General features: G+C 41.7%; 1 protein-coding gene across 4 annotated transcripts in view; it reads right to left on the bottom strand.

Annotated features, from left to right (window-relative positions):
* Positions 1-24,555, bottom strand: part of LOC126090967 (probable E3 ubiquitin-protein ligase HERC4) — a 230,695-nt gene that overhangs the window by 60,806 nt on the left and 145,334 nt on the right. For all 4 annotated transcript variants that reach the window (XM_049907026.1, XM_049907028.1, XM_049907027.1 and 1 more), the window contains exons 16-17: positions 13,541-13,720; positions 9,786-9,963 (exon numbers count right to left, since the gene is read on the bottom strand). In XM_049907026.1, coding sequence (XP_049762983.1) covers positions 9,786-9,963; positions 13,541-13,720 — 358 coding nt within the window. The remainder of the gene's footprint in view (positions 1-9,785; positions 9,964-13,540; positions 13,721-24,555) is intronic.

Genomic DNA, 24,555 nt, shown 5'->3' with positions numbered 1-24,555 from the left:
TCTGCTTTCCCTCCTTTGCTTAGAACTGGGTTTCCATCTGAGCTCTTGAGATTCAAGCAAGTGGTTCTCTTTTCTCCAAGTGTCTCTTTAATTTTCCTGTAGGCAGTATGTATCTTACACCTAGTGATATGCACCTCTACATCTTTACATTTGTCCTCTAGCCATCCCTGCTTAGCCATTTTGCACTTCCTGTCGATCTCATTTTTGAAGCGTTTGTATTTCTTTTTGCCTGCTTCATTTACTGCATTTTTATATTTTCTCCTTTCATCAATTAAATTCAATATTTCTTCTAGCCCTCGTCTTTTTACCTGTGATCCTCTGCTGCCTTCACTACTTCATCCCTCAGAGCTACCCATTCTTCTTCTACTGTATTTCTTTCCCCCATTTGTGACAATTGTTCCCTTATGCTCTCCCTGAAACTCTGTACAACCTCTGATTTAGTCAATTTATCCAGGTCCCATCTCCTTAAATCCCCACCTTTTTGCAGTTTCTTCAGTTTTAATCTACAGTTCATAACCACATCTGCCCCTGGAAAAGTCTTACAATTTAAAACCTGGTTCTTAAATCTCTGTCTTACCATTAGATAATCTACCTGATACCTTCTAGTATCTCCAGGATTCTTCCATGTATAAAACCTTCTTTTATGATTCTTGAACGAAGTGTTAGCTATGATTAAGTTATGCTCTGTGCAAAATTCTACCCGACAGCTTCCTCTTTCATCTCTTACCCCCAATCTATATTCACCTACTGTGTTTCCTTCTCTCCCTTTTCCTACTCTCGAATTCCAGTCACCCATGACTATTAAATTTTCGTTTCCCTTCACTACCTGAGTAATTTCTTTTATCTCATCATACATTTCATCAATTTCTTCATCATCTGCAGAGCTAGTTGGCATATAAACTTGTACTACTGTAGGAGGTGTGGGCTGCGTGTCATTCATTATTCATATGAACACTCAATTCTTAGCTATGACATTCTTTTTTGGGGGACAAATGCACAAAATATGAACACAATTTTCAAACTCCAGAAAAGAGCCATAGGACTAACAACCAAAAATAGTAGTTGAGCTTATTGTAAAGATCTGTTCAAAACACTGGGGATTTTAACTGCTCCATGTGAATACAATTTACCAGTCAGTTATACACATCAAAAATAAGATTGGTAATTACTGCACAAACAGCTCTGTCCATGACCATGCAACAAGAGATAGATTCAACTTACATTTACCAAGAAGAAATAAATATAAAACTCAAAACAGCATATTCTACCAAGGAATAAAACTGTACAATAAATTACCAAAAGAAATTAAAGAAATTGAAAAAATACACTTATTTAAAAAGGCAGCTAAAAAGTACCTGTTATGCAATACATTTTATACAATGAAGGATTACTTAGATAAAACAGAGTAGGGGTTTGATAAAAAATGTTGTACAAATAAATTATAATAATAAGTATTATTATTATTATAAAACATCCAACATTCCACATAACACCTTCACTTCATGTTTTTTTCCTTCTTTTTTTCCTTTCTAGAAATACTTACACCCAAGCTATGATAGCACAATACTAACATCTCTGCCTCTGTCTGAGCTCAACATCTCATTCATTATGGAGGGATGCTGAGTCAGTTTTTCAGGATAGCAAATGGGAAGGTGCGGTATAGAAAATGGCCCAGAGATCACCTGTGTGTGTGTGTGTGTGTGTGTGTGTGTGTGTGTGTACACTTTGATGAACACTCGCCAGTCAATACACAGCAAGAGAAGTCAGACCATGTTAAGTGTAAAGACACTGACTGTCAAAACTTTATCAGTAAATTGTCTAAGTATTCACAACAAAGTTCCTGAATTTGCTGCACTCCAGGAAAGTTCTAGCACTCAAATTATTCGCGGGACTGCAAGCTGGCTGAAACCCAAAGTGGAAAGGTCTAAGATATTTAATGAGTCAAGGAATGTATATCAGAAAGGCAGATTAGAGGCCATAGGAGGGGGGGCATTTTCACTGCAGTTGACAAAAACATTGTATCTATTGAAGTCAAAGTTGTGGGTCACATATAAAAGGTCTAGGTGTTACCAAGCTAATAGTGGAATGCTTTTATTGGCCACCAGGCTCTGCTGTGGCAGTACTAGAGTCAGTCACAGAATGCCTATGCTCAATAGCACATAAATACACATATCATGCATTACTAATTGAACACCACTTTAGCCTACCGAGTATAGATTAGGATGTCTAAGAATTCACTGCAGGAAGTACTGGCAGACAGTCATGTGACATGCTTTTGAACAAGTTTTCTGAAAACTAACTTGAGCAATTAGTTCAGCAGCCCACATACAATGAAAATATGTTAGACCTTGTAGCTACAAAAGTGCTGGACCTTATCAACAACATCAGTGTAGAAACTGGGACTAGTGATCATGATGTAATTATAGCAACTATAGTTATGAAAGTTAATAATCAGTTAAGAAGGCTAGGAGAGAGTTTCTCTTATAAAGAGCAGATAAGTAGTTGTTAGCATATCACTTAGACAGTGAAATGACATCACTTAGTTCCAGAAAGATGGATGTGGAGGAATTATGGGCAACGTTTAAGCAGACCATAATTTGTGGTCTGGTGAATTATGTGCCTAGTAAATGGATTAAGGACGGGAAAGACCCACCATGATTTACTAATGACATTTGGAAAACGCTAAGGAAACAGGGGCTGTACCACTCTCAGTTCAAAAAAGAACACACAAATGTCGACAAGAACAAAATTCATGCATCTGTGAAAAGATGCAAAGCACACATGCATCTGTGAAAAGATGCAAAGCATACAACATCTACTACCATCATACCTTAACAACAAACTGAGAAAATTATGGTCCTGTGTGAAATTGCTCAGTGAGTCTACAGCTTTAATCCAGTCACTTGTTGACCAGCCTGGCATGGCAGTTGAAGGTAGCAAAACTAAATCCAACGTTTTAAACTTTATATTCAAGAAACCATTCATGCAGGACAATTGTATAAGTATACCATTGTTTGACCATCGAACAGACTCCCGTATGAACAATACAGAAATAAGCACTCCTGGTGCAAAGAAACAACTGAAGGAGTTGAAAACAAACCAGTCACCAGATCCAGATGGAATACCAATTCGGTTTTTCAGAGAGCAGTCTACAGCATTGGCCCCTTACTCAGCTTGCATTTATCGGGAATCTCTAGCTCAGTGCAAAGTCCCAAGTGAGGGGAAAAAAGTATATGTGACTGCTGTGTATAAGAGGGCAAATGAACAGACCCACAAAAGTACAGACCAATATTGCTAAGATCGGTATTCTGAAGAATCGTTGAACATATTCTCATTTCAAATACAATAATTTTTCTTGAGAGCGAGAAGCTCGTGACCACGAATCAGCATGCTTTTAGAAAACATCACTCAAGCAAAACTCAACACTTTTCTCACGATATATTGCCAACTATGGATGAAGGGCAACAGGTAGATTCCATACTTGTAGATTTCTGGAAAATGTTTGACATTATGGCCTGTCACAGGCTTTTAAAGAAGATATGAGCATATGGAAAAGGTTCACAGATATGCGAGTGGCTTGATGGCTTCTTAAGTGTTCTTCAGAGACAAGCGTATGATGCGGATTGCCCCAGGGAAGTACGACAGGACCACTGTTGTTCTCTATATGCATAAATGATTTGGTGGACAGGGTGGACAGCAATCTGCAGTTGTTTGTTGATTATGCTGTGGTGTATGGTAAGATGTCGAAGTTGAGTGATTGTAGAAGGATACAAGATAACTCAGACAAAATTTCTAGGTAGTGTGAAGAATGGCAGCGAGCTCTACATGCAGAAAAATGTAAATTAATGCAGATGAATAGGAAAAACAAACCAATAATGTTTCGATACATCATTAGTAATGTCCTGCTAAACACAGTCACGTCATTTAAATATCTTTGCCTTTACAAATGTCTGCTTGTGTCTGTGTGTGTGTGTGTGTGTGTGTGTGTGTGTGTGTGTGTGTGTGTGTGTGCGTATACCTGTCCTTTTTTCCCCCCTAAGGTAAGTCTTTCTGCTCCCGGGATTGGAATGACTCCTTACCCTCTCCCTTAAAACCCACATCCTTTCGTCTTTCCCTCTCCTTCCCTCTTTCCTGATGAAGCAACCGTTGGTTGCAAAAGCTAGAGTTTTGTGTGTATGTTTGTGTGTCTATCGACCTGCCAGTGCTTTCATTTGGTAACTCACATCATCTTTGTTTTAAGATATATTTTTCCCACGTGGAATGTTTCCCTCTGGGCCAAATATCTTACGAAATAAGCGTCAAATGAAAGAACTACAAAGAATGAAACTCGTCTAGCTTGAAGGGGGAAACCAGATGGCTCTATGGTTGGCCTGCTAGATGGCGCTGCCATAGGTCAAACGGATATCAACTGCATTTTTAAAATAGGAACCCCCATTTCTTAATACATATTTGTGTAGAAAGTAAAGACATATGAATGTTTTAGTTGGACCACTTTTTTCGCTTTGTGATAAATGGCTCTGTAATAGTCACAAACGTATAAGTACGCGGTATCACATAACATTCTGCCAGTGCAGACAGTATTTGCTTCGTGATACATTACCCGTGTTAAAATGGACTGTTTACCAATTGTGGAAAAGGTCGAGACCGTGTTGATGTATGGCTACTGTGATCAAAATGCCCAACGGGCGTGTGCTATGTATGCTGCTCTGTATCCTGGATGACATCATCAAAGTGTCCGGACCGTTCACTGGATAGTTATGTTATTTAAGTAAACAGGAAGTGTTCAGCCACATGTGAAACATCAACCACAATCTGCAACAAATGATTATGCCCAAATAGGTTTTTAGCTACTGTCGTGGCTAATCCGCACATCAGTAGCAGACAAATTCTGCAAGAATTGGGAATCTCAAAAACATCGGTGTTGAGAATGCTACATCAACATCAATTGCACCTGTACTGTATTTCTATGCACCAGATATGGCAATGACTTTGAACGTCATGTACAGTTCTGCCACTGCGCACAAGAGAAATTACGAGACGATGACAGATTTTTTGCACGCGTTCTATATAGCGACAAAGCGTCATTCACCAACAGCGGTAATGTAAACCGGTATAATATGCACTATTGGGCAACAGAAAATCCATGATGGCTGCGATAAGTGGAACATCAACAACCTTGGCGGGTTAATGTATGGTGCGGCATTATGGGAAGAAGGATAATTGGCCCTCATTTTATCAATGGCAATCTAAATGGTGCAATGTAAGCTGATTTTTTACGTAATGTTCTACCGATGTTACTACAAGATGTTTCACTGCATGACAGAATGGCGATGTACTTCCAACATGATGGATGTCCAGCACACAGCTCGAGAGCAGTTGAAGCGGTATTGAATAGCATATTTCATGACAGGTGGATTGGTCGTCGAAGCACCATAACATGGCCTGCACATTCACTAGATCTGATATCCCCGGATTTCTTTCTGGTGGGAAAGTTGAAGGATATTTGCTATCGTGAACCACCGACAACACCTGACAACATGCGTCAGCGCATTCTCACTGCATGTGCGAACATTACGGAAGGCAAACTACTCGCTGTTGAGAGGAAGGTCGTTACACATATAGCCAAATGCACTGAGGTTGTCGGACATGATTTTGAGCATTTATTGCATTAATGTGGTATTTACAGGTAATCACGCTGTAACAGCATGCGTTCTCAGAAATGATAAGTTCACATTGGAACAACCAAAATAAAATGTTTAAACGTACCTACATTCTGTATTTTAATATAAAAAACCTACCATACTTGCTCCGGACACTGTGAGAGGGCTGTACAAGCAATGATCACACGCACGGCACAGCGGACACACCAGGAACCGCGGTGTTGGCCGTCGAATGGCGCTAGCTGCGCAGCATTTGTGCACCGCCGCCGTCAGTGTCAGCCAGTTTGCCGTGGCATACGGAGCTCCATCGCAGTCTTTAACACTGGTAGCATGCCGCGACAGCGTGGACGTGAACCGTATGTGCAGTTGACGGACTTTGAGCGAGGGCGTATAGTGGGCATGCGGGAGGCCGGGTGGACGTACCGCCGAATTGCTCAACACGTGGGGCGTGAGGTCTCCACAGTACATCGATGTTGTCGCCAGTGGTCGGCGGAAGGTGCACATGCCTGTCGACCTGGGACCGGACCGCAGCGACGCACGGATGCACGCCAAGACCGTAGGATCCTACGCAGTGCCGTAGGGGACCGCACCGCCACTTCCCAGCAAATTAGGGACACTGTTGCTCCTGGGGTATCGGTGAGGACCATTCGCAACCGTCTCCATGAAGCTGGGCTACGGTCCCACACACCGTTAGGCCGTCTTCCGCTCACGCCCCAACATCGTGCAGCCCGCCTCCAGTGGTGTCGCGACAGGCGTGAATGGAGGGACGAATGGAGACGTGTCGTTTTCAGCGATGAGAGTCGCTTCTGCCTTGGTGCCAATGATGGTTGTATGCGTGTTTGGCGCCATGTAGGTGAGCGCCACAATCAGGACTGCACACGACCGAGGCACACAGGGCCAACACCCGGCATCATGGTGTGGGGAGCGATCTCCTACACTGGCCGTACACCACTGGTGATCGTCGAGGGGACACTGAATAGTGCACGGTACATCCAAACCGTCATCGAACCCATCGTTCTACCATTCCTAGACCGGCAAGGGAACTTGCTGTTCCAACAGGACAATGCACGTCCGCATGTATCCCGTGCCACCCAATGTGGTCTAGAAGGTATAAGTCAACTACCCTGGCCAGCAAGATCTCCGGATCTGTCCCCCATTGAGCATGTTTGGGACTGGATGAAGCGTCGTCTCACGCGGTCTGCACGTCCAGCACGAACGCTGGTCCAACTGAGGTGCCAGGTGGAAATGGCATGGCAAGCCGTTCCACAGGACTACATCCAGCATCTCTACGATCGTCTCCATGGGAGAATAGCAGCCTGCATTGCTGCGAAAGGTGGATATACACTGTACTAGTGCCGACATTGTGCATGCTCTGTTGCCTGTGTCTATGTGCCTGTGGTTCTGTCAGTGTGATCATGTGATGTATCTGACCCCAGGAATGTGTCAATAAAGTTTCCCCTTCCTGGGACAATGAATTCACGGTGTTCTTATTTCAATTTCCAGGAGTGTATGTTCAAATAAAAGTCTCAAAATAACACACAACAAATGAACTGTGACCTTAAACAACAGTGCTAAAGCTGCCACTGTCCTATGGTACAGCACTGTTGATTTTCAAAGATAACTATGCGTTTAACTTGTGGTTGTACGGTTTCTGCCAATTTGGTTGTAGGGAGCCGAGAGAACACTGTATTATTGTCTTTCAGTTTCCTTCTATTGTCAGTGCTATAAGGACAGTAAATTGCAGCTATCAATAATGGATACAAAATACAGCCTTGACTCAGCTGTGAAACATGGATCTAAGAGTCTGTAGTTCCCAAAAAGTTCACACAGACAATAAGGTGCTAATTTTAAGTTAACGGTGATTCATGAAGCAGTAGGGTCAGTTAAGCAATGTTTGACCTACACACTTTCAGGAGGCCAAAGCAGGGAAAGCTTCATAATTTGGAACAGCAAGTTCTTCAGTATGTGCAACAGAAACACAATAAAGGCTTACTAAGTACCTAAGAATTTATCTGACTGAAGGCACTGGAGGTAAAGAAGGCTTTCCAGCTATACTCCTTATGGAATTCAAAGCATGTACTGGCTGTTGTGTGAGGATGATGAAGAGGTAGGGTCTTACAACACAGCAATGCTAGTTCAGTGACTTCGGATTGCATGTGATGAAATAATACCGACATATCAGCATCATACAATCACGGGAAACAGGATGACTATTTGCTAGACCATATGGGCAATGGCAATTAGACACCTGTTTATTCTGATATGTCATTGAATGTTGCTATTGATATGAAGAGCATTAAAAAATGTTTCTACAAGGAGTTCTGGCAATGAAAAATCCACAATAATATTGATGCTGGATGCACCAGCAGATGGAAGGAAGCTCCCCCACCATATGTGATTCTTCGCTAGAAAGCAATACCAAAAGAAAAGCTGCCTGAAGGACTTACCTCTAGATACCAAGCAATGAGATGGATGACAGATGAGCTGATGCTACATTGGCTTAACGTTGTTCTGAAAAGAATACCAGGCTCTTTGTTCAACACAAGGAAAATGTTGGTGCTGGATTTTTTCAGGTGACACCACATCCAGGAAGTAAAGATAAGGAAAGAGCAACACAGACCTGGTAATAATTCCTAGCGGCATGACCTCACAGTTACAAGTAATAGATGTTGTTGTGAACAGACTTGTTAAGGCTCACTCGCAGTAGCTTTACTGTGAGGCTTCTTCAAGTAGACCATGCTGTCTGTCCTTGGGTGGAAGGAACATAATTTTTTCCTTGCTGAGCCAGTGGATCCTTACAGTCTGGGGCAGAATCTGAAGTGAATCTATAATGAGAGGACTCCAAAAGTGCTGCATATCCAATGCCAAGGATGTCTCAGGAGATGACATACTATGAGAGGAGTGTCAGGGAGTGAAGAAATGCCTGAAGGCTTATAAATGAAGGCAATGATATTGATCATGACGATGGATGATAACGATGACTGAATGAAGATGAGAACTACCCTGAAACATTTCTTTTTGTTTATTTTATTTCTCCTTGTATGAAGACTGGCAATGGCAAGGAAAGCGTTTCTGAAGAAGAGAAATTTGTTAACATCAAGTATAGATTTAAGTGTCAGGAAGTTGTTTTTGAAAGTATTTGTATGGAGTGTAGCCATGTATGGAAGTGAAACATGGACGGTAAATAGTTTGGACAAGAAGAGAATAGAAGCTTTCAAAATGTGGTGCTACAGAAGAATGCTGAAGATAGGGTTGATTGAAGACATAGAGAAGATCCAACGGAGAGCAGCGCGCTTCGTTACAGGATCATTTAGTGATCATGAAAAAAGATAAACTCCAGTGGAAGACTCTGCAGGAGAGACGCTCAGTAGCTCGGTACGGGCTTTTGTTTAAGTTTCGAGAACATACCTTCACCGAAGAGTCAAGCAGTATATTGCTCCCTCTTACATATATCTCGCGAAGAGACCATGAGGATAAAATCAGAGAGATTAGAGCCCACACAGAAGCATACTGACAATCCTTCTTTCCACGAACAATACGAGACTGGAATAGAAGGGAGAACCGATAGAGGTACTCAGGGTACCCTCTGCCACACACCATTAGGTGGCTTGCGGAGTATGGATGTAGATGTAGATTAGATGGGTAGATCACATAACTAATGAGGAGGTATTGAATAGAATTGGAGAGAAGGGGAGTTTGTGGAACAACTTGACTAGAAGAAGGGATCGGTTGGTAGGACATGTTCTGAGGCATCAAGGGATCACCAATTTAGTACTGGAGGGCAGTGTGGAGGGTAAAAATCATAGAGGGAGACCAAGAGATGAATACACTAAACAGATTCAGAGGGATGTAGGTTGCAGTAGGTACTGGGAGATGATGAAGCTTGCACAGGATAGGGTAGCATGGAGAGCTACATCAAACCAGTCTCAGGACTGAAGACCACAACAGCAACATTATCAAAGCACAGAATTTTAAAAAAATGGCATACGTTTACAACAGGTTTAATGTTACCTCTTTTAGGTAGACCTAAAGAAACCTCTTGAAACTGAGGGCCATCATATATTCAGACTCATCTTATATTGAGCTACATATAGTATATAGGATTTGCAGTAAAACTATACTAACCAATGAGATAATACATTATTGGATCCTCAAATGAATCTTCACTGAACCATATTGCTCGAGTTTCATCATAATTCCGGAACATTCCATATTTTGGATCCAATATCTCTCTCATTAGCAAGAGAAAAAATTCCTTAGTCACTCCTCCTGCATCTTCGGCTTCCTCACCTAAGAACTTAACCTGAAAAATGATTTATTATATTTTATCAATTAAGTATAAATTCTGTTTTTGTGTTACTTATGTTGCGCGCATGCCTACTTATGACACGAATTATCACAAAGTCTCTATGGGAATTTCTATTAGAATTATTAAATTCCAATACAATTTTAACATAAAATTAAACAATTTTATTCACCTTACTTCAGTGAACACTAAATGACATATTAGATGAACTTTAAATTATGAAGACTATGTTGAAATTCAAAGGTTAAGAAATAGCTAATTGATATTTCCTACTGAATTATGAACAGAACACCTTCACTAATAATACAACTGAGTCAATACACGAAATAAGTACAGATTACAGTGCAGACAGGACTGTAAGAATTTCCATAGCTCAGATTCTTGAGGTAGATAATCTAAATACATACATGAACACCCCACGAACTATAACATGGTGTAAGATGGGGGTACGCTTCACCAACGCTGTGCTCCAAACGTACATCCTTAGAAATTTCTTCCTCAAATTGAGGCCTATGTTTGATACTAGTAGACTTCCCTTGGTCAGGAATACCATTTTTGCCAGTCCTAGTCTACTTTTGATGTCCTCCTTGCTGTGTCTGTAATTGGTTATTTTGCTGCCTAGGTAGCAGAATTCCTTAACTTCATCTATTTCCTGACCATCAATCCTGATGTTAAGTTTCTACGTGTACTCATTTCTGCTACTTCCCATTACTTTCATCTTTCTTCAATTTACTCTCAGTCCATATTAAGCACTCATTAGACTGATCATTCTATTCAGCAGATCAAGTAATTCTTCTTCACTTTCACTCAGGATAGCAAAGTCATCAGTGACTCATATCACTGATATCCTTTCACCTTGAATTTTAATCCCACTCCTGAACCTCTCTTTTATTTCCACCATTGTTTCTTCGATTTACATGTTGAACAGTAGGGGTAAAATCCTACATCCCTCTCTTATACCCTTATAATCCGAGTACTTCGTTCTTGGTTATCCACTCTTATTATTCTGCCTTGGCTCTTGTACATATCGTATATTATCCGTCTCACCCTAGAGTTTACCCCTATTTTTCTTGAACCATTTTACATTGTCAAATGCTTTTTCCAGGTCGACAAATCCTATGAATGAGTCTTGGGTTTTTCTCTAGTTGTGCTTCCATTATCAATTGCAATGTCAGAATTGCCTCTCTAGCGCATTTACCTTTCCTAAAGCCAAACTAATTGTCATCTAACACATCCTCAATTTTCTTTTCCATTCTTCTGTGTATTATTCTTGTCATCAACCTGTATGCATGAGCTGTTACACTGATTGTTGCACTTGTTCACTCTTGCAGTCTTCAAAACTGTTTCAATGATATTCTTCTGAAAGTCACATGGTATGTCACCAGACTCATACGTTCTAGACACCAACATGAATAGTCGTTTTGTTGCCACTTCCCCCATGATTTTAGAAATTCTGATCAAATGTTATCTATCTCCCCTGCCTTATTTGATCTTAAAACCTCCAAAGCTCTCTTAAATTCTGATTCTAATACTGGATCACGTATCTCTTCTAAATCGACTCCTGCTTCTTCTTCTTCTGTCACATCAGACTTCTCCCTGATAGATGCCTTCAGTGTACTCTTTCCACCTCTCCGCTCTCTCCTCTGTGTCTAACAGTGGATTTCCTGTTGCACTCTTAGTGTTACCATCCTTGATTTTAACTTTACCAAAGGCTGTTTCGACTTTCCTACATGCTGAGTCAGTACTTCTGAAACTCATTTCTTTTTCGATTTCTTCGCATTTTTCATGCAGCCATTTCATCTTAGCTCCCCTGCACTTCCTATTTATTTCATTCCTCAACGTCTTGTATTTCTGTATTCCTGAACACTTTTGTGCTTCCCTCTTTGACCAATCAACTAAGTATTTCTTCTGTTACCCACTGTTTCCTCACAGTTACCTTCTTCGTACGTATGTTTTTCTTTCAAACTTCCGTGATTGCCCTATTTAGAGATGTCCATTCCTCTTCCACTTTACTGCCTACTGAGCTATTTCTTAGCCTTAGAGAACTTCAAGAGTATCTCATCATTCCTTAGTACTTCCATATCCCACTTCCTTGCCTATTACTCCTTCCTGACTCATCTCAAAGTTCAGCCTACTCTTTATCACTTCTAAATTGTGATCTGAGTCCATATCTGCTCCTGTGTATGCCTTACAATCCAGTATCTGATTCTGGAATCACTGTCTGACTGTGATCTAACCTAACTGAAACCTCCCCATATCACCCGGTATTTTCCAAGTGTACCACCCCCTCTTGTGATTCCTGAACAGAGTATTCGCTATTACTAGCTGAAATTTATTACAGAACTCAATTACTCTTTCTTCTCTCTTATAGCTTGCCCCAAGCCACATTCTCCTGTAACTGTTTGTTCTCCTCCTCCCCCTACAACTGCATTCCAGTCCCCCACGATTATCAGCTTTTCATCTCCCTTTCAATATCCTAATACACTTTCTCTATCTCCTCACATTCAGCTTACGACATTGGCATGTGTACCTGAACTATTATTGGTGGTGCTGGTTTGATGTTGATTCTGATAAGAACAATCCTGTCACTGAACTGTTCACAGTAACACCCTCTCTGCCCAACCTTCCTATTCATAACAAATCCTACTCCTGTTTACAGGTGCCTAAGAACTTTCATGGGCGTAGAACTGTTTTGGCTTGTTTTGCATGTCCTTTCAGGACTGAAGAACTCTTTATTAATTTGTAATGTTTATGCAGTGCTCATTTGACTGTGACAGTATAAAGGCAGTATAACAATTGTCATACTTTTTGTTCTTTTTTGTTTCCATTTTCCTCCAACCTTGCATAATAACTAGATCAAATTTAGCAGGTCCTGCTATGAAATAATGAGCAACATTCATTGACACTGTTTCTACATTACAAGTTTATACAGTATTAGTAGTCAGACACATCCGGAAGAAGGTTATGTTGTCCAGGATATGTCCATGGAAACACATAAATTTTCGGAATTTTGTAATTCTAGATTTTATCTTCTGTTTTTAACCAACTGTCAAGTCCTATTAACTCCACTGCCTCTTTGCACTGGGTGTGACTAATAAACTACACAGGTGATGGTAGTGTATCACATTACAGACATCTGTGTGCCAGACCAGGGCTCAACCCAGAACCTTGCTAGACCTACAAGGTATGCAAGATAGTTTCTGTGAAGTTTGGAACAAAGAGAGAAGTAAAGCTGTGAGGATGAGTTGTGAGTCATGCCTGGATAGTTCAACTGATAAGAGCAATACCAGTCAAAAGCAAGATACTAGGTTTGAATACCAATCTGGTTCACAGTTTTAATTTGCCAGTTCCTCTAAAAGCAATGCACACTTCACTATTGAGTGAAAGGCTGTATGAGAACTACAGCAGATAACTCTTGGCAAAACAGCATTTCAAATTCCTTTGCTTCTGCTCTAACTTAAGAGCAAGATGCCAGAATTGTAGTATTTACAAAATATCTCTTATTTCCTAAATATTAAACAAAAGACCCGGCATAACCAAATAACCATTATACAAAACTGAAAGTGGTACTCACCCTTAATGGCTTCTTCAGATCAGATGAGCTGTATTTAGCTAGTTCTCGAAGCGTATCTTGCACTAAGTGTTCTCTGCTGACATGTAACTGCAGGAATGTGCTGATATTAGTAGCCAATGCAGGATTAAAAAACATTGTTGTGAAAACTTGTGTAGCTGCTTGATTCATTGCGGACTGCATCTACATCGATGAACAAAAGCAAGTTCAGTTAAAATTGCAGTACTGCATGAGGCACTACAGAATTGCCTTTGAACACATCCCTCTGATAGTCTTCTATGTTATGCAAGGTGATATAACATAGAAGGAAGGAAGTGTTGAAGAATATTGTTACCTAAATCAATAACTGGGAGTACTAGTAACTAAGTTTCTTTTTAAGTTCAGGAAGAAATACCTTCCATACTTATCCAGTGCAGGGAGGAATCCTGATGTGTTCTTGCAGAATGCAGTTGTATGATTTGTCGAATGTAAGTTGTACTCTAGTATTATCCCCAAGTTCTTTGTAGAAGAAAAAGATATCTGTGTACCATTTAAGATTAGGGAATGGAAACAATTCTCCAAACTGTGGAGTAATCAGTCTTTTCTCAGCAACTACCACTGCTTCCATTTTAGATGGATTACATTTCAAACTTCTATTCTGTGCCCACTGAGACAAGGCAAATAAGTCAGCCATACATGTCGTATGATTTCCCGCAGGCTTGTTAGTATTGCATGATACAGCTGAAGTTTTTAAGCATACAAGTGACACTTGCAAGACAAAAGAACAACTGATGCGGCACATCATTAACATACATTGCCGGGGAGGGGGGGGGGGGGGGGGGGGGAAGCAACACCCTCAAAGACTACATTCTGTAGCACCAAGGCATAATACGAGGGTTGGAACTTAAATAGTGGCAACTATTTATTCACAAGCGATACAAACGTGTTACATCTTTGAACCTGTTACTGTCCTTCAAAGTAGTCACCAGCATTGTGCAGAACCCGTTGCCAGTGATGTGGAAGGTGTAGTATACTGTTAGTGGAGCCTGCTTTGTTGATGGTGCAAATGGAGCACTCTATTACCTGTCAAATCCCTGGAACAGTCCTGAAGCAAATGCCACGAATTGGTTCCTTCATCTTCAGAATCAAATCAAAGTCACATGGACTTAAGTCTGGGGAGTATGGTGGATGGTACAGTACTTCCCAGTCCCATCGACTGAACACAGCACGCACTGTATGCGCCCGCGCAATGTCGTGCAAAATGATGGGCAAGTTGTGCAGAAAGTGTCGCCGCTTCTTTCACAAAGCTGGTTGCAGGTGATGTTCCAAAAACAAACAGTAATACTGTACACTGACTGTCTGCCGTGGAGGAACATAGTGCGCTAGGATAACACCATCACAGTCATACACAAGAATAGCCATAACTTTCACCATAGTGGGGCTCTGACGCACTTTTGACTTTCGCGGCGACCCATAATGATGTCATTCCTTGACTTGGCGTTTCAGTTTTGGCTCATACAATGTGGCCCTTGTCTCATCCAGTGTTACTATATGGCGTAAGAAAGCCTCTCCTTTGCGTTCATAGCACTCCAAGTGAGTTTGACAATGCCATAATGCATCCATTTCTGCATTTCCGTCAAGTCATGCGGAACCCATCGAGATGCAATTTTTCACATGCGTTCCTTCAGAATGTGAAGCACAGTCGTATGCGCTAATCCAATTTCGTGGGCGAGCTCACGAATCGTATGGCGTCGATCACTGTCCACTAATGCGGCAACAGCATGCACTACTACTTCAGAGACACTAGGATGACCTGCCCGATGCCTGTCTTCCTCAGTTTGCCAACCTTCGTTAAAGGCTTTTACCCAACGTGCCACTGTTCTCTACAACAATGCCAATTCCATGCATGCCTCTTGAAGACCTTGATGACACTGTCGTGCTGTATGACCTCTGGCACATTCAATCTTGATCCAACTCCATCATTCCTATTTCGAAAACATAGTGACACCGTTACGTTATACTACTCACTCACAAGTGACTATGTTTCCCTCGATTGTGCACACACCGGTGACATGGGACAGGTGAATCCATTTGCTCGGAAGTAAGATAGGTACGTCAACAATGTATGCTATCAGCAACAATTGTAGACTCCATTGCATAGTGTCTCCACAGCAGTGTTGCCACTATTTAAGTTCCAACCTACGTATGTGCATACTGGGGGGTTGTTGTGTTAATGATTCATTTTTCACTGTCATTGGCACCCACGTGGCACACAGGAGGCCTGTCTATACACCCTCTGTTTTGACATTGCAAGCAATAACTGTGCTGCGTTTAGAGATGAACAGTGTTTGTAACATTCATTCCAGGGTACAATCATGCTCCACCAACAAGTAGTACTCCTGTTGAACAGCTTCAGCCCCCTGAACAGTATCAAATTGTGAGTCTGTGGAAGCTGGATAGATATATCAATGGACTGCTTGCTGTCCACGTTGGTGTGTCACTGCTTTCGACAGTGATCTGTGGAATATCCTATGCCTATAAACCGGGTTCTGGACATCCACACAATAAAGACACATGTCAAGGTCAATGCACTGTATGAGAAGTGGTGGCTGACTGAGCATCATTCAGGGATGAAATCATGGCACATGTTGCACCTTCTGTGTCATCAGGAAACCAAACATTGTAAACTGTATGTTTCAGTTTTCTCTGACCAGGCAACCACTGACACCACTCTTGTGCTGTGAAAAAGCTGACTGGAGAGTTGAATGGTGCTGTGTCTTCAGTAATGAGAGCACATTCTGCCTGTATGCAAGAGATAGACATACATATGTATGACAAAGACCTAGTGAGCTGCCTATTCCAGAGTCCATTCACCCATGACATATAGGTCCCATCCATCCAGGCTTCATGGTCTGAGAGGCCATCAGTTACAAGTCACAGTCACAGTCACATTTGGTGTTTCTGAATGGTAGAGTAACCAGTGCCTGCTATAATGCACAGGCTGTTATCCCCGTACAATTGCCATTTCTTCAATGGGAAGGTGAAGTGCTTTTTAGCACATCCACATACTGCTGTTGCAATGCTATGTGCTCTTCATTGTTAACAACTACTGCACTGTCCAGCAAGATTACTGGGTCTTTCACCAATTGAACACATATGGGACATGATAAAGCAGGACCTTACTTGTTCTCCAAGGCCTGCAAGAACCATTGGCGAATTGCAAAAAATGACTAAGATGCTTGGGACTGCATCTTTATGACTGACTGCATGTGAGAATAGAAGCCTGCATTGCTACCGGAGGAGTGCTACACTGTGTTTTGAAGCTAGTGTTTGGGCACCCTTTACTGTAACATGCTTTTCATTTGCTCTAAATTTTTTACCATATGCTCCTACAATGATAAACTACATGTCATCTGACTTATTAATAAAGTGACCTTGTCCTTGAGGGTTTTACATACCATCCTGCCCCCTTCAAAATTCAAATGGGCCAGAAGTTGGAGGGTGCATTTGTGAATTCCTTCTTGGGTAGTTGTATTACAAATCATTAGCTTTCAAGCTCTTGGGATGACACTTGAGGGCAGAGAGTTATTAAAGATGTATTTTTATTTTGGGACTGACAATAAATTTGACTGTGAAAGAAAACATTGTTCCTTGTAGGCCATATCCCTATATGTCATTTATTTGTTTGTTGTGTGATTGGGCAATTTTGACTATCACATAGTATGTTATCCAATGACTCATCAGGCAATGCCTTGATAATCTTGATTATGTAAGGTCCCACAGCATCCAAAACATTCATAGAAGAAAACATTCTCCATTATAGGTTGTTTCTTTATATCATTTATTTGTTGTGAAATTAGCCATTTTCAACTACCACATAGTACTACTCTACCCAACGTAGCTGAAATATGCCAACTGCACAACTTATTAATGATATAAAGATACAGCCTGCAAAGGACAATGTTTCCTTTTATGAACTTTTTGGAGGCTATGACCTACATATCAGAAATAAATTTAATCACTCTCGCTGTACGTCATCATGTCTGTAGCTGCAAAATACATTTCTACAATTTGTCTCCTGACAGTACCAAGCTACTAAAAATTTTGGCAGGAATAGATAATATACCAACTTTGGTTACAAAGAACATGTAGGCATAATATATGAACCACTCATGTATTTTACAAATTTGACTTCCACTTTACAGCATTTTTTTCAAACTGGTTAAAAACTGTAAAAGTGAAACCACATAATAAAATAAAGGAAGCCATAAAGTAAAGACAAATTACAGACCACCTTCTTTATATACATTTACCAAAGAGTTTATACACCACTGGCCATAACAAATTACTTAAGACGACGGTGAATTTAAGTATCACTATCAAAGAAAATATCTCACAGAGAGAACACAAAGAAAATTTATTAAGTTAATACCCATTACACATCTTTATCAGCAATCAAACACTGTGTTCTCCAAGGATCCAAACCTGTCACCTGCACATCACTTAACCCTTTAACTGCTCTGGACGTGTTAATGCGTGCACTTTTGTGTCTATGCGTAGACACGTTCAGAGTACCAGGACTGGTGGCGCGTGTAAACACGTTCACAAGACACAGGGACTGGTACAAACACGCGCGCGTTAACACGTCCAGAACAGTTAAAGGGTTAAGTGATGTGGCAACAGCGTTTAATTGCAGAAAATATAAAAATTTTATTTGAAGTAAACATCAAACATGTTACCGTGAATATAGTAAATTCATTTGTTGCCAACAACTTATTTATAAATATGGGAAAAACTGTTGCATGTACATAAGCATAATTGCATACCAGCTAACAATGTACAAGACTTAAATATATAATCAATTGCCGAAACACAGTGAACAAAATCTCTAGGCACTTGGATACAACAAAACATGGTATGGGAAGCACATGTAGACTATGTAAACAGAAACTTTAACAAGGTGTTTCATAACAACAATTATGATCTACAGTATATCTCAAATAGTAATCTCAGAACTACATATTTTGCATGAGCACACTCAATATTGAAATATGGAACAGCATTTTAAGGAAACTGTGGAGTCAGAAATATTTCGGAAGCTGAAAAAGACAATTTAGACTTTTTTGGCGAACCTCGATGATTAAATCTTCTTGGGTTATCAGCCGAGTCAAGGTGCTGTTCTGCGGCAATGTTTCAACAAGATTCATACTTGTGATCTTCAGGCAAAGAGTCGGATTCGTGTCCTATCTGGTTATTTATAGCCCGATGGACTGCAGGCACCTCTGCCTCATCTGCGTCAGCAGCATCAATCGCACATCTCCGGAAGGGATGTCGCAGCCTGTTGTAAGTGGGGGGGGGAGGGGGGGGGAGTTGCGCCTGGGAACCCCCACCATCACCGGCCACGACATGTATCAAGCCCTCCTAATGAAGGGAAGGTTTACTATCTTTTGGTTCAAAAAATCGATATTTTTTTAAAATTGTATTTTTGGATCCATAAAAGTGTTTAGAATCCACCCCTAAAACTGTTTTCTGACTACAGAACAGAAATGTATGTTATTCGCGGTTGGGAAAAAAAAAAAAAAAAAAAAAAAAAAAAAAAAAAAAAAAAAAAAAAGCACCTTCCTGAAATCGGCCTTTTTTACGCGCCAGTTTTTTCTTTCGGAGGACGAGTTATTGTACCAGTTCTTGGGAGAAAACACACAGAATTCAAATCAAAGTTTAACCGTGTGTGTTTGGAAGTTAGCCCCAAGCATTTGCATTCCGGTGCAAAGACTGTGGAGATTGCAACTTTCCTAGCAGCAAGCCGCTCCAATGATGAGAATTCAGCAATTCTGAAGACCATGACAATGATTGACGTCACCCTGGGACTCTATTCGATGCAGTTTGCCAAGCATTCTGACAACCACCGGATTCAAGCAGTCGAAAACCGCTTGTCACCGGCCGTACGAGCGGCTCTGGAGCAGCGCAGGATGGCCTAGAATGAGCAGAACGCCCTCTATGAGGAAGAGGAAGGACTAGCTTATGGACCCGGAATAGCAAATTCAACGTACGTTGCATAATATTGCATTTATATGTAATCTAAACTTCAAACGCGTTTTTCTCTAAATGACTTTTTTTTATCGTTAGGTATGGTAACTTCAAATCTACTGAACCGATTGGCATGATTCTTTGTTTCTGACGAAGCTAACTAAATTGTCTAGGAGTTGTAGCACTTTTATTCTGATCCATCAACTATAAATATTTTTACTTGGCTGACGAAGTTGAAAAATCGATAAAAAAAAACCTATTTCTTTCATATGGCCGCCATTTTGTTTCCTATTGTCAAAATAACTTACACGAGGTACAACTCCTAAAAATCTTATATACTTCCCTAATGTCACAACTCAATTTTGATTTCAGACAAGCCGGCTGACCTGTGACATAACGCACGCGGAGGTCTACATCAAAATTTTGTTTCGTTCCGACGGCACTTCTGCCTTTGCTCTTCGACATTTACGGTCGAAAAAATTCCAGTTTGTAGAGAAAATATAAATAAACATTTTGACCAAATTTGACATTGATATCTATAACACTTCTCAAGAAAAAAATTCCCAACAAACATGCTTTTTTTGGGCCAAAGATAGTAAACCTCCCCAGAAGGAGGTTTCGACAGCAGAGGACTTCACAAAATGGTGCCAACATATCGAGACAATGCATCAAAAAAGAATTACACGCAAGAAGTCTGAACGGCTTCCAAACATCGTATCGATGTCTGTGATGGAGCAAGAAACTGATTTCACAAGTGTTTGTCAGATAGTGAGAGAGGAAGTTCAGAAAGCACTTGGATTGCATGGTGAGCAAAAAACTGAGACACTTCAAGAGGTCATAAGGGTGGAAGTGGAACAGACATTGAACCCAATCTCTCATCCTTCATTTCCGTTTAAAACGGTAAAAGAGTCGAGACCCAGGCAAAGCTACGTTCCTACAATATTGCAAGAGGAACCTGTTTGGGCACCAAGGAAGACTGACGTCTGGAGGACCCAGGATAAGCAACCAGTATGTTTCCACTGCGGACAACTGGGACATGTGGTGTGCTATTGTCAAGAAAGGCGGCAGATATTTGATGACCCCCATACCGAAAGACAGCAGACCGATCTCAGCTGACACCAACTCCAGGACGACGAAGATGTGGGTGCAGGGCGACGTATGTCACCATCGCCACAAGCTAGCCGCTGGAGAGGATGCTCCCCAACACGCTGATCAAGGTTTCCATTGTCATTTAGAAGCTCCAGCCAATCACCCAGTGACTGCAACCTGGAACACTAAAGGGTGTGACCTTCCTTGGAGGTGAGGCCGCCAAAGAGAAAAATTCTCAGCTGTCGATCACTACAAAAATTATACGAAACTACATCAGTACATGAATGGTCGACCAGCCCAAGCTCTTGGGGATTCTGAAGCATCATATTCAGTCATTTTGGAGAAGTACCGTCGCCAGTTGCAGAAAACCATATTCATCGACAACAAAACATCTCTGCTCAAGGTGGCTAATTGGAAATATGTAATACCTACATTCATTGGGGTATAAGTAGCCATACACAGCTCTTAGAATTCATAATCTTATAAGAGTGTAGTCATGACGTCATTCTTGAATGAGACATTTTGAAAGTTTCTTTTGAAAGCTTCTCAGGCAATTATAGATTGTGGTCGCTCGAAGATAATGCTAAATGAGATGAGATACTGTGGACAGGAAGATTCGCATCCGAGTTCGTGGAGACTGTGTGCTGAATGAAGTGATCATTCCTGTAGTCAGCACTAGAAAGGTAACTCTCAGGTGTTATGCCATGCATCAACCCCTGGATCTTATAGTGAAATGTAAAAGAAGCATACCACTGAAGAATAACTTCGTCATCCCAGCTTCTGTCGTCTCGTTTAAGAACGGATTCGGTGAATTGCGGATAGTTAACTTTCGCCTAGAGCTACAGATCCCTGAAAGACGCATGTGCATAGCAAACACTGAGCCATTAATTGAAGAACAGCTGAGCATCACAGAAACCTCCCATGCTGAGTCTGTGGGCGAAATTAGTGCTACCACTACGAGACAAGATCTTCTAGCTCGACTATCACCAGCTCTCACTAAGGAACAACAGAAGAAGCTACTTGCCATCCTTCAAAATTTCTATGAATGATTCAATCCACATGTGAAGAGCAAATCAGACAAATCGACAGTAAAGCACCAGACTAGCACTGGAGGCCATCAACCAATAATCCAGAGAGAATACCATGTGTCAGCAACAGAACGTCAAATAATTCGCAACGAGGTAGAGAAAATGATGAAGAATGATATCATTCAGCCTTCGCAGAGCCCATGGTCGTCACCAGTGGTTCTCGTCAGGAAGAAGGATGGCAGTTGGCACTTTTGTGTTCATTACAGAAAGTTTAATAAGATAACTAAAAAGGACGTTTACCCTCTTCCAAGAATTGACAATACTTCTGTGGCGACTTCTGCCACAGAGTGTATCAGGATGACCAAATGTAGCGGGAAGGCACCAAATGTAGTGAGTGAGTGCCAGAAGGTGCCGTATTAAAACTTGGCGAGAACTTTCTAAGTGATTTATTGTTTCCACCACAGTGCTCCGTTCACCTCGGTCTGCATCACAGGGCCTTGCAATGCTGAGGAAGCACCCCAGCGGCCTGTGTGACGCAACGCTGTGTTGTTCCAGTCTTGTACGCCAGCTGCAGAGTTCCGATTACGTCAGGATTCCTGTGCCAGCAGCCAACTCAGCGGCCACTGTCCCCGTTGTCTCCGCATGCTCTGCCAGGAGCTGTAGGCCGGCCCCACTGCCACCTCTTCCTCGCTGGAATAGTTGAGAACACAGTGGCAAGCACCCACGATCCAGCGTCCGAATCTGAGGCTCTCGCCTCTGAAGTCTTCGGCACGTGTCAGAAGCCGAGACGACTGCCCACGGTAAAAAGCCAAAGAGTGGCCCGCCCTGGATGGCTGTGGACCCCGCGTCGGCCTCAGAGGGTCGAACCAACGAACCGCCTTGGACTGGGACGCTGTTGCCCCATCTGTTGCTGCATGTAGCCCGGCGGTGTGACACGCCTCACCTCCTGGAGAGCTGCCACACTTGAATGAATCTTGTTAGAAAACAACACCTATTTATACTCGGCTGCGTGCCTCTGTTTTGCTAACGCATCACTTCACGTCACATACGCATAACACTTAGGTTGGCCAGTGGCCCTCTTCTGCCTGTGGCTTGCACCATGGAAGCTGCTGTGTGTGCCCTCTCTGGCAGTTCAACACCCCTGTGGCCTCTATTTGCATTCACAACTGCTGGTATGCGTAACTTACTGCAATCCAGCCCGAACCTGGCTGTAATTTGTGCTCTGAATCTCGCACAAAACTAACTTTCGCTATCCTAAACCATGGTGACGCTACATTATTCCCCTCTTCTAAAAGACCTGGTCCCTGGGTCGACCCTTAACTAGCTCTTAACTTGTTTGGGTCGGCACCTATGGCACATTTCCTTACTACTAAAAAACTTAAATGTGGTCTAGTGCCCTCTTAAAACCATGACAGGAAACAAAACGTAAAAATTCCTTACTGGATGACCACTGCTCGATCAACCGCTTACCTATTCATCTCACGCCCTCGGTATCCAATCCACTGGGATTTGGACTACCCTTGGTTCCCTTTTGTAATTAGCTCTCCGCCTGATCAGAAAGAAAACAACACATAATAAAGTTAAGGCTGCGTTGACACTTGGCACGGAGGTGCTCAAAATGATAGTTGTTTGCCGTTGCCTTTCCCTATATTGAGTGACATGTTGAACAAGCTGTTTGGCTGATATGCGCCCTTCTTGCTCTAAAATGAACTGGTTTACGGACCTCAACAGACCTGGCTCCAGAGTTTGATTTAACAAGGTCAGATTCTGCCTTGACAAAAACTGTAAAGTGACTTCTGGCCAGTACAGCTGTGGTTGCGTAACATTCAATTGTGCAACTCCTGAAATTGATGCTGGCAGATGGAAGGTTGGTCCTATTATGTTACACTTAGTTCCATTGATTAAAATTCCCCTTCCCTCAAGCTCTATACTTTCTGCTTCTGCAAATACTCCCCGCTCAAAACAACTTGCTATCACCGCCAAATTCTCGTAGGTGGAGAAGAGCCAATGTATCCCGACCTGTTGCAAGCTCAATTTTGGTTCCACCATGTCCCTTGGACAGTCTATTCCTTTCCCCCTGGCTAAAAATAACTGCACCGTGCATGTGTCCCATATTTGTAGCTTCACAGATTTTCCTCCAACATTCACTATTTTTTATCCAAACTCAACACCGATTGTGTGACTACTTTCCTCCTTAAATTTACAGTATATGAACTGGTGCAATAAACACGACTATCCTGACCCAGCACTGTCGACAACTAAAAATTTAAACAAGAAATTGTACGACTCTGACATCGTTCAACACACATTTATTATGGCTTTGCCGTGAAATTTACTCCGACACATTTATTTCTCCAGAATTGCGTTTGATTTCTCCTCCAACAACACTCCACATACGTCAGACGCTACACTTCCCTTTCCAGTGACCTGAGGACAGGGATCACCATCATCCTTCCTACCTCTTCAAAAGGACTGCTGCCCCTGGCAGGCTCACAATACTCGAAAACACATATAAAATACAATGCCTAATTAATCTATGCAAACCCACTGATACATTAAAAAAATTTTTTTTAAAACTATAAATACTCTACTACTTTCTAGATCGCAAAGCATAAAGTAGTTCATGCTGTACTCTATCTTCCTGGTTTTCTCTGCATTTAGCACCATTCTTCACTCTCTCTTCCTCTTTCCTTCCTGTGACACACCAGGAATCACATACGGGCAACCCTTAAATGGCCGTAACTGCCCAATGTGTGCTATCATCGTCCTACTTGGTAGCTGAAGCTTAACATTAATGGGAGATGCAGTTTCAACAACTTGGTATGGCCCTTGATACGTCCTGAGGAACTTCTTCATTTTCCCAAATGGCTCTGAGCACTATGGGACTTAACTGCT

This window comes from Schistocerca cancellata, chromosome 1, assembly GCF_023864275.1.
Source record: "Schistocerca cancellata isolate TAMUIC-IGC-003103 chromosome 1, iqSchCanc2.1, whole genome shotgun sequence".
Taxonomy (NCBI): Eukaryota; Metazoa; Arthropoda; class Insecta; order Orthoptera; family Acrididae; genus Schistocerca; species Schistocerca cancellata.
Note: the sequence above shows the minus strand (reverse complement) of the source record. Positions and strands in the feature narration are given on the sequence as shown.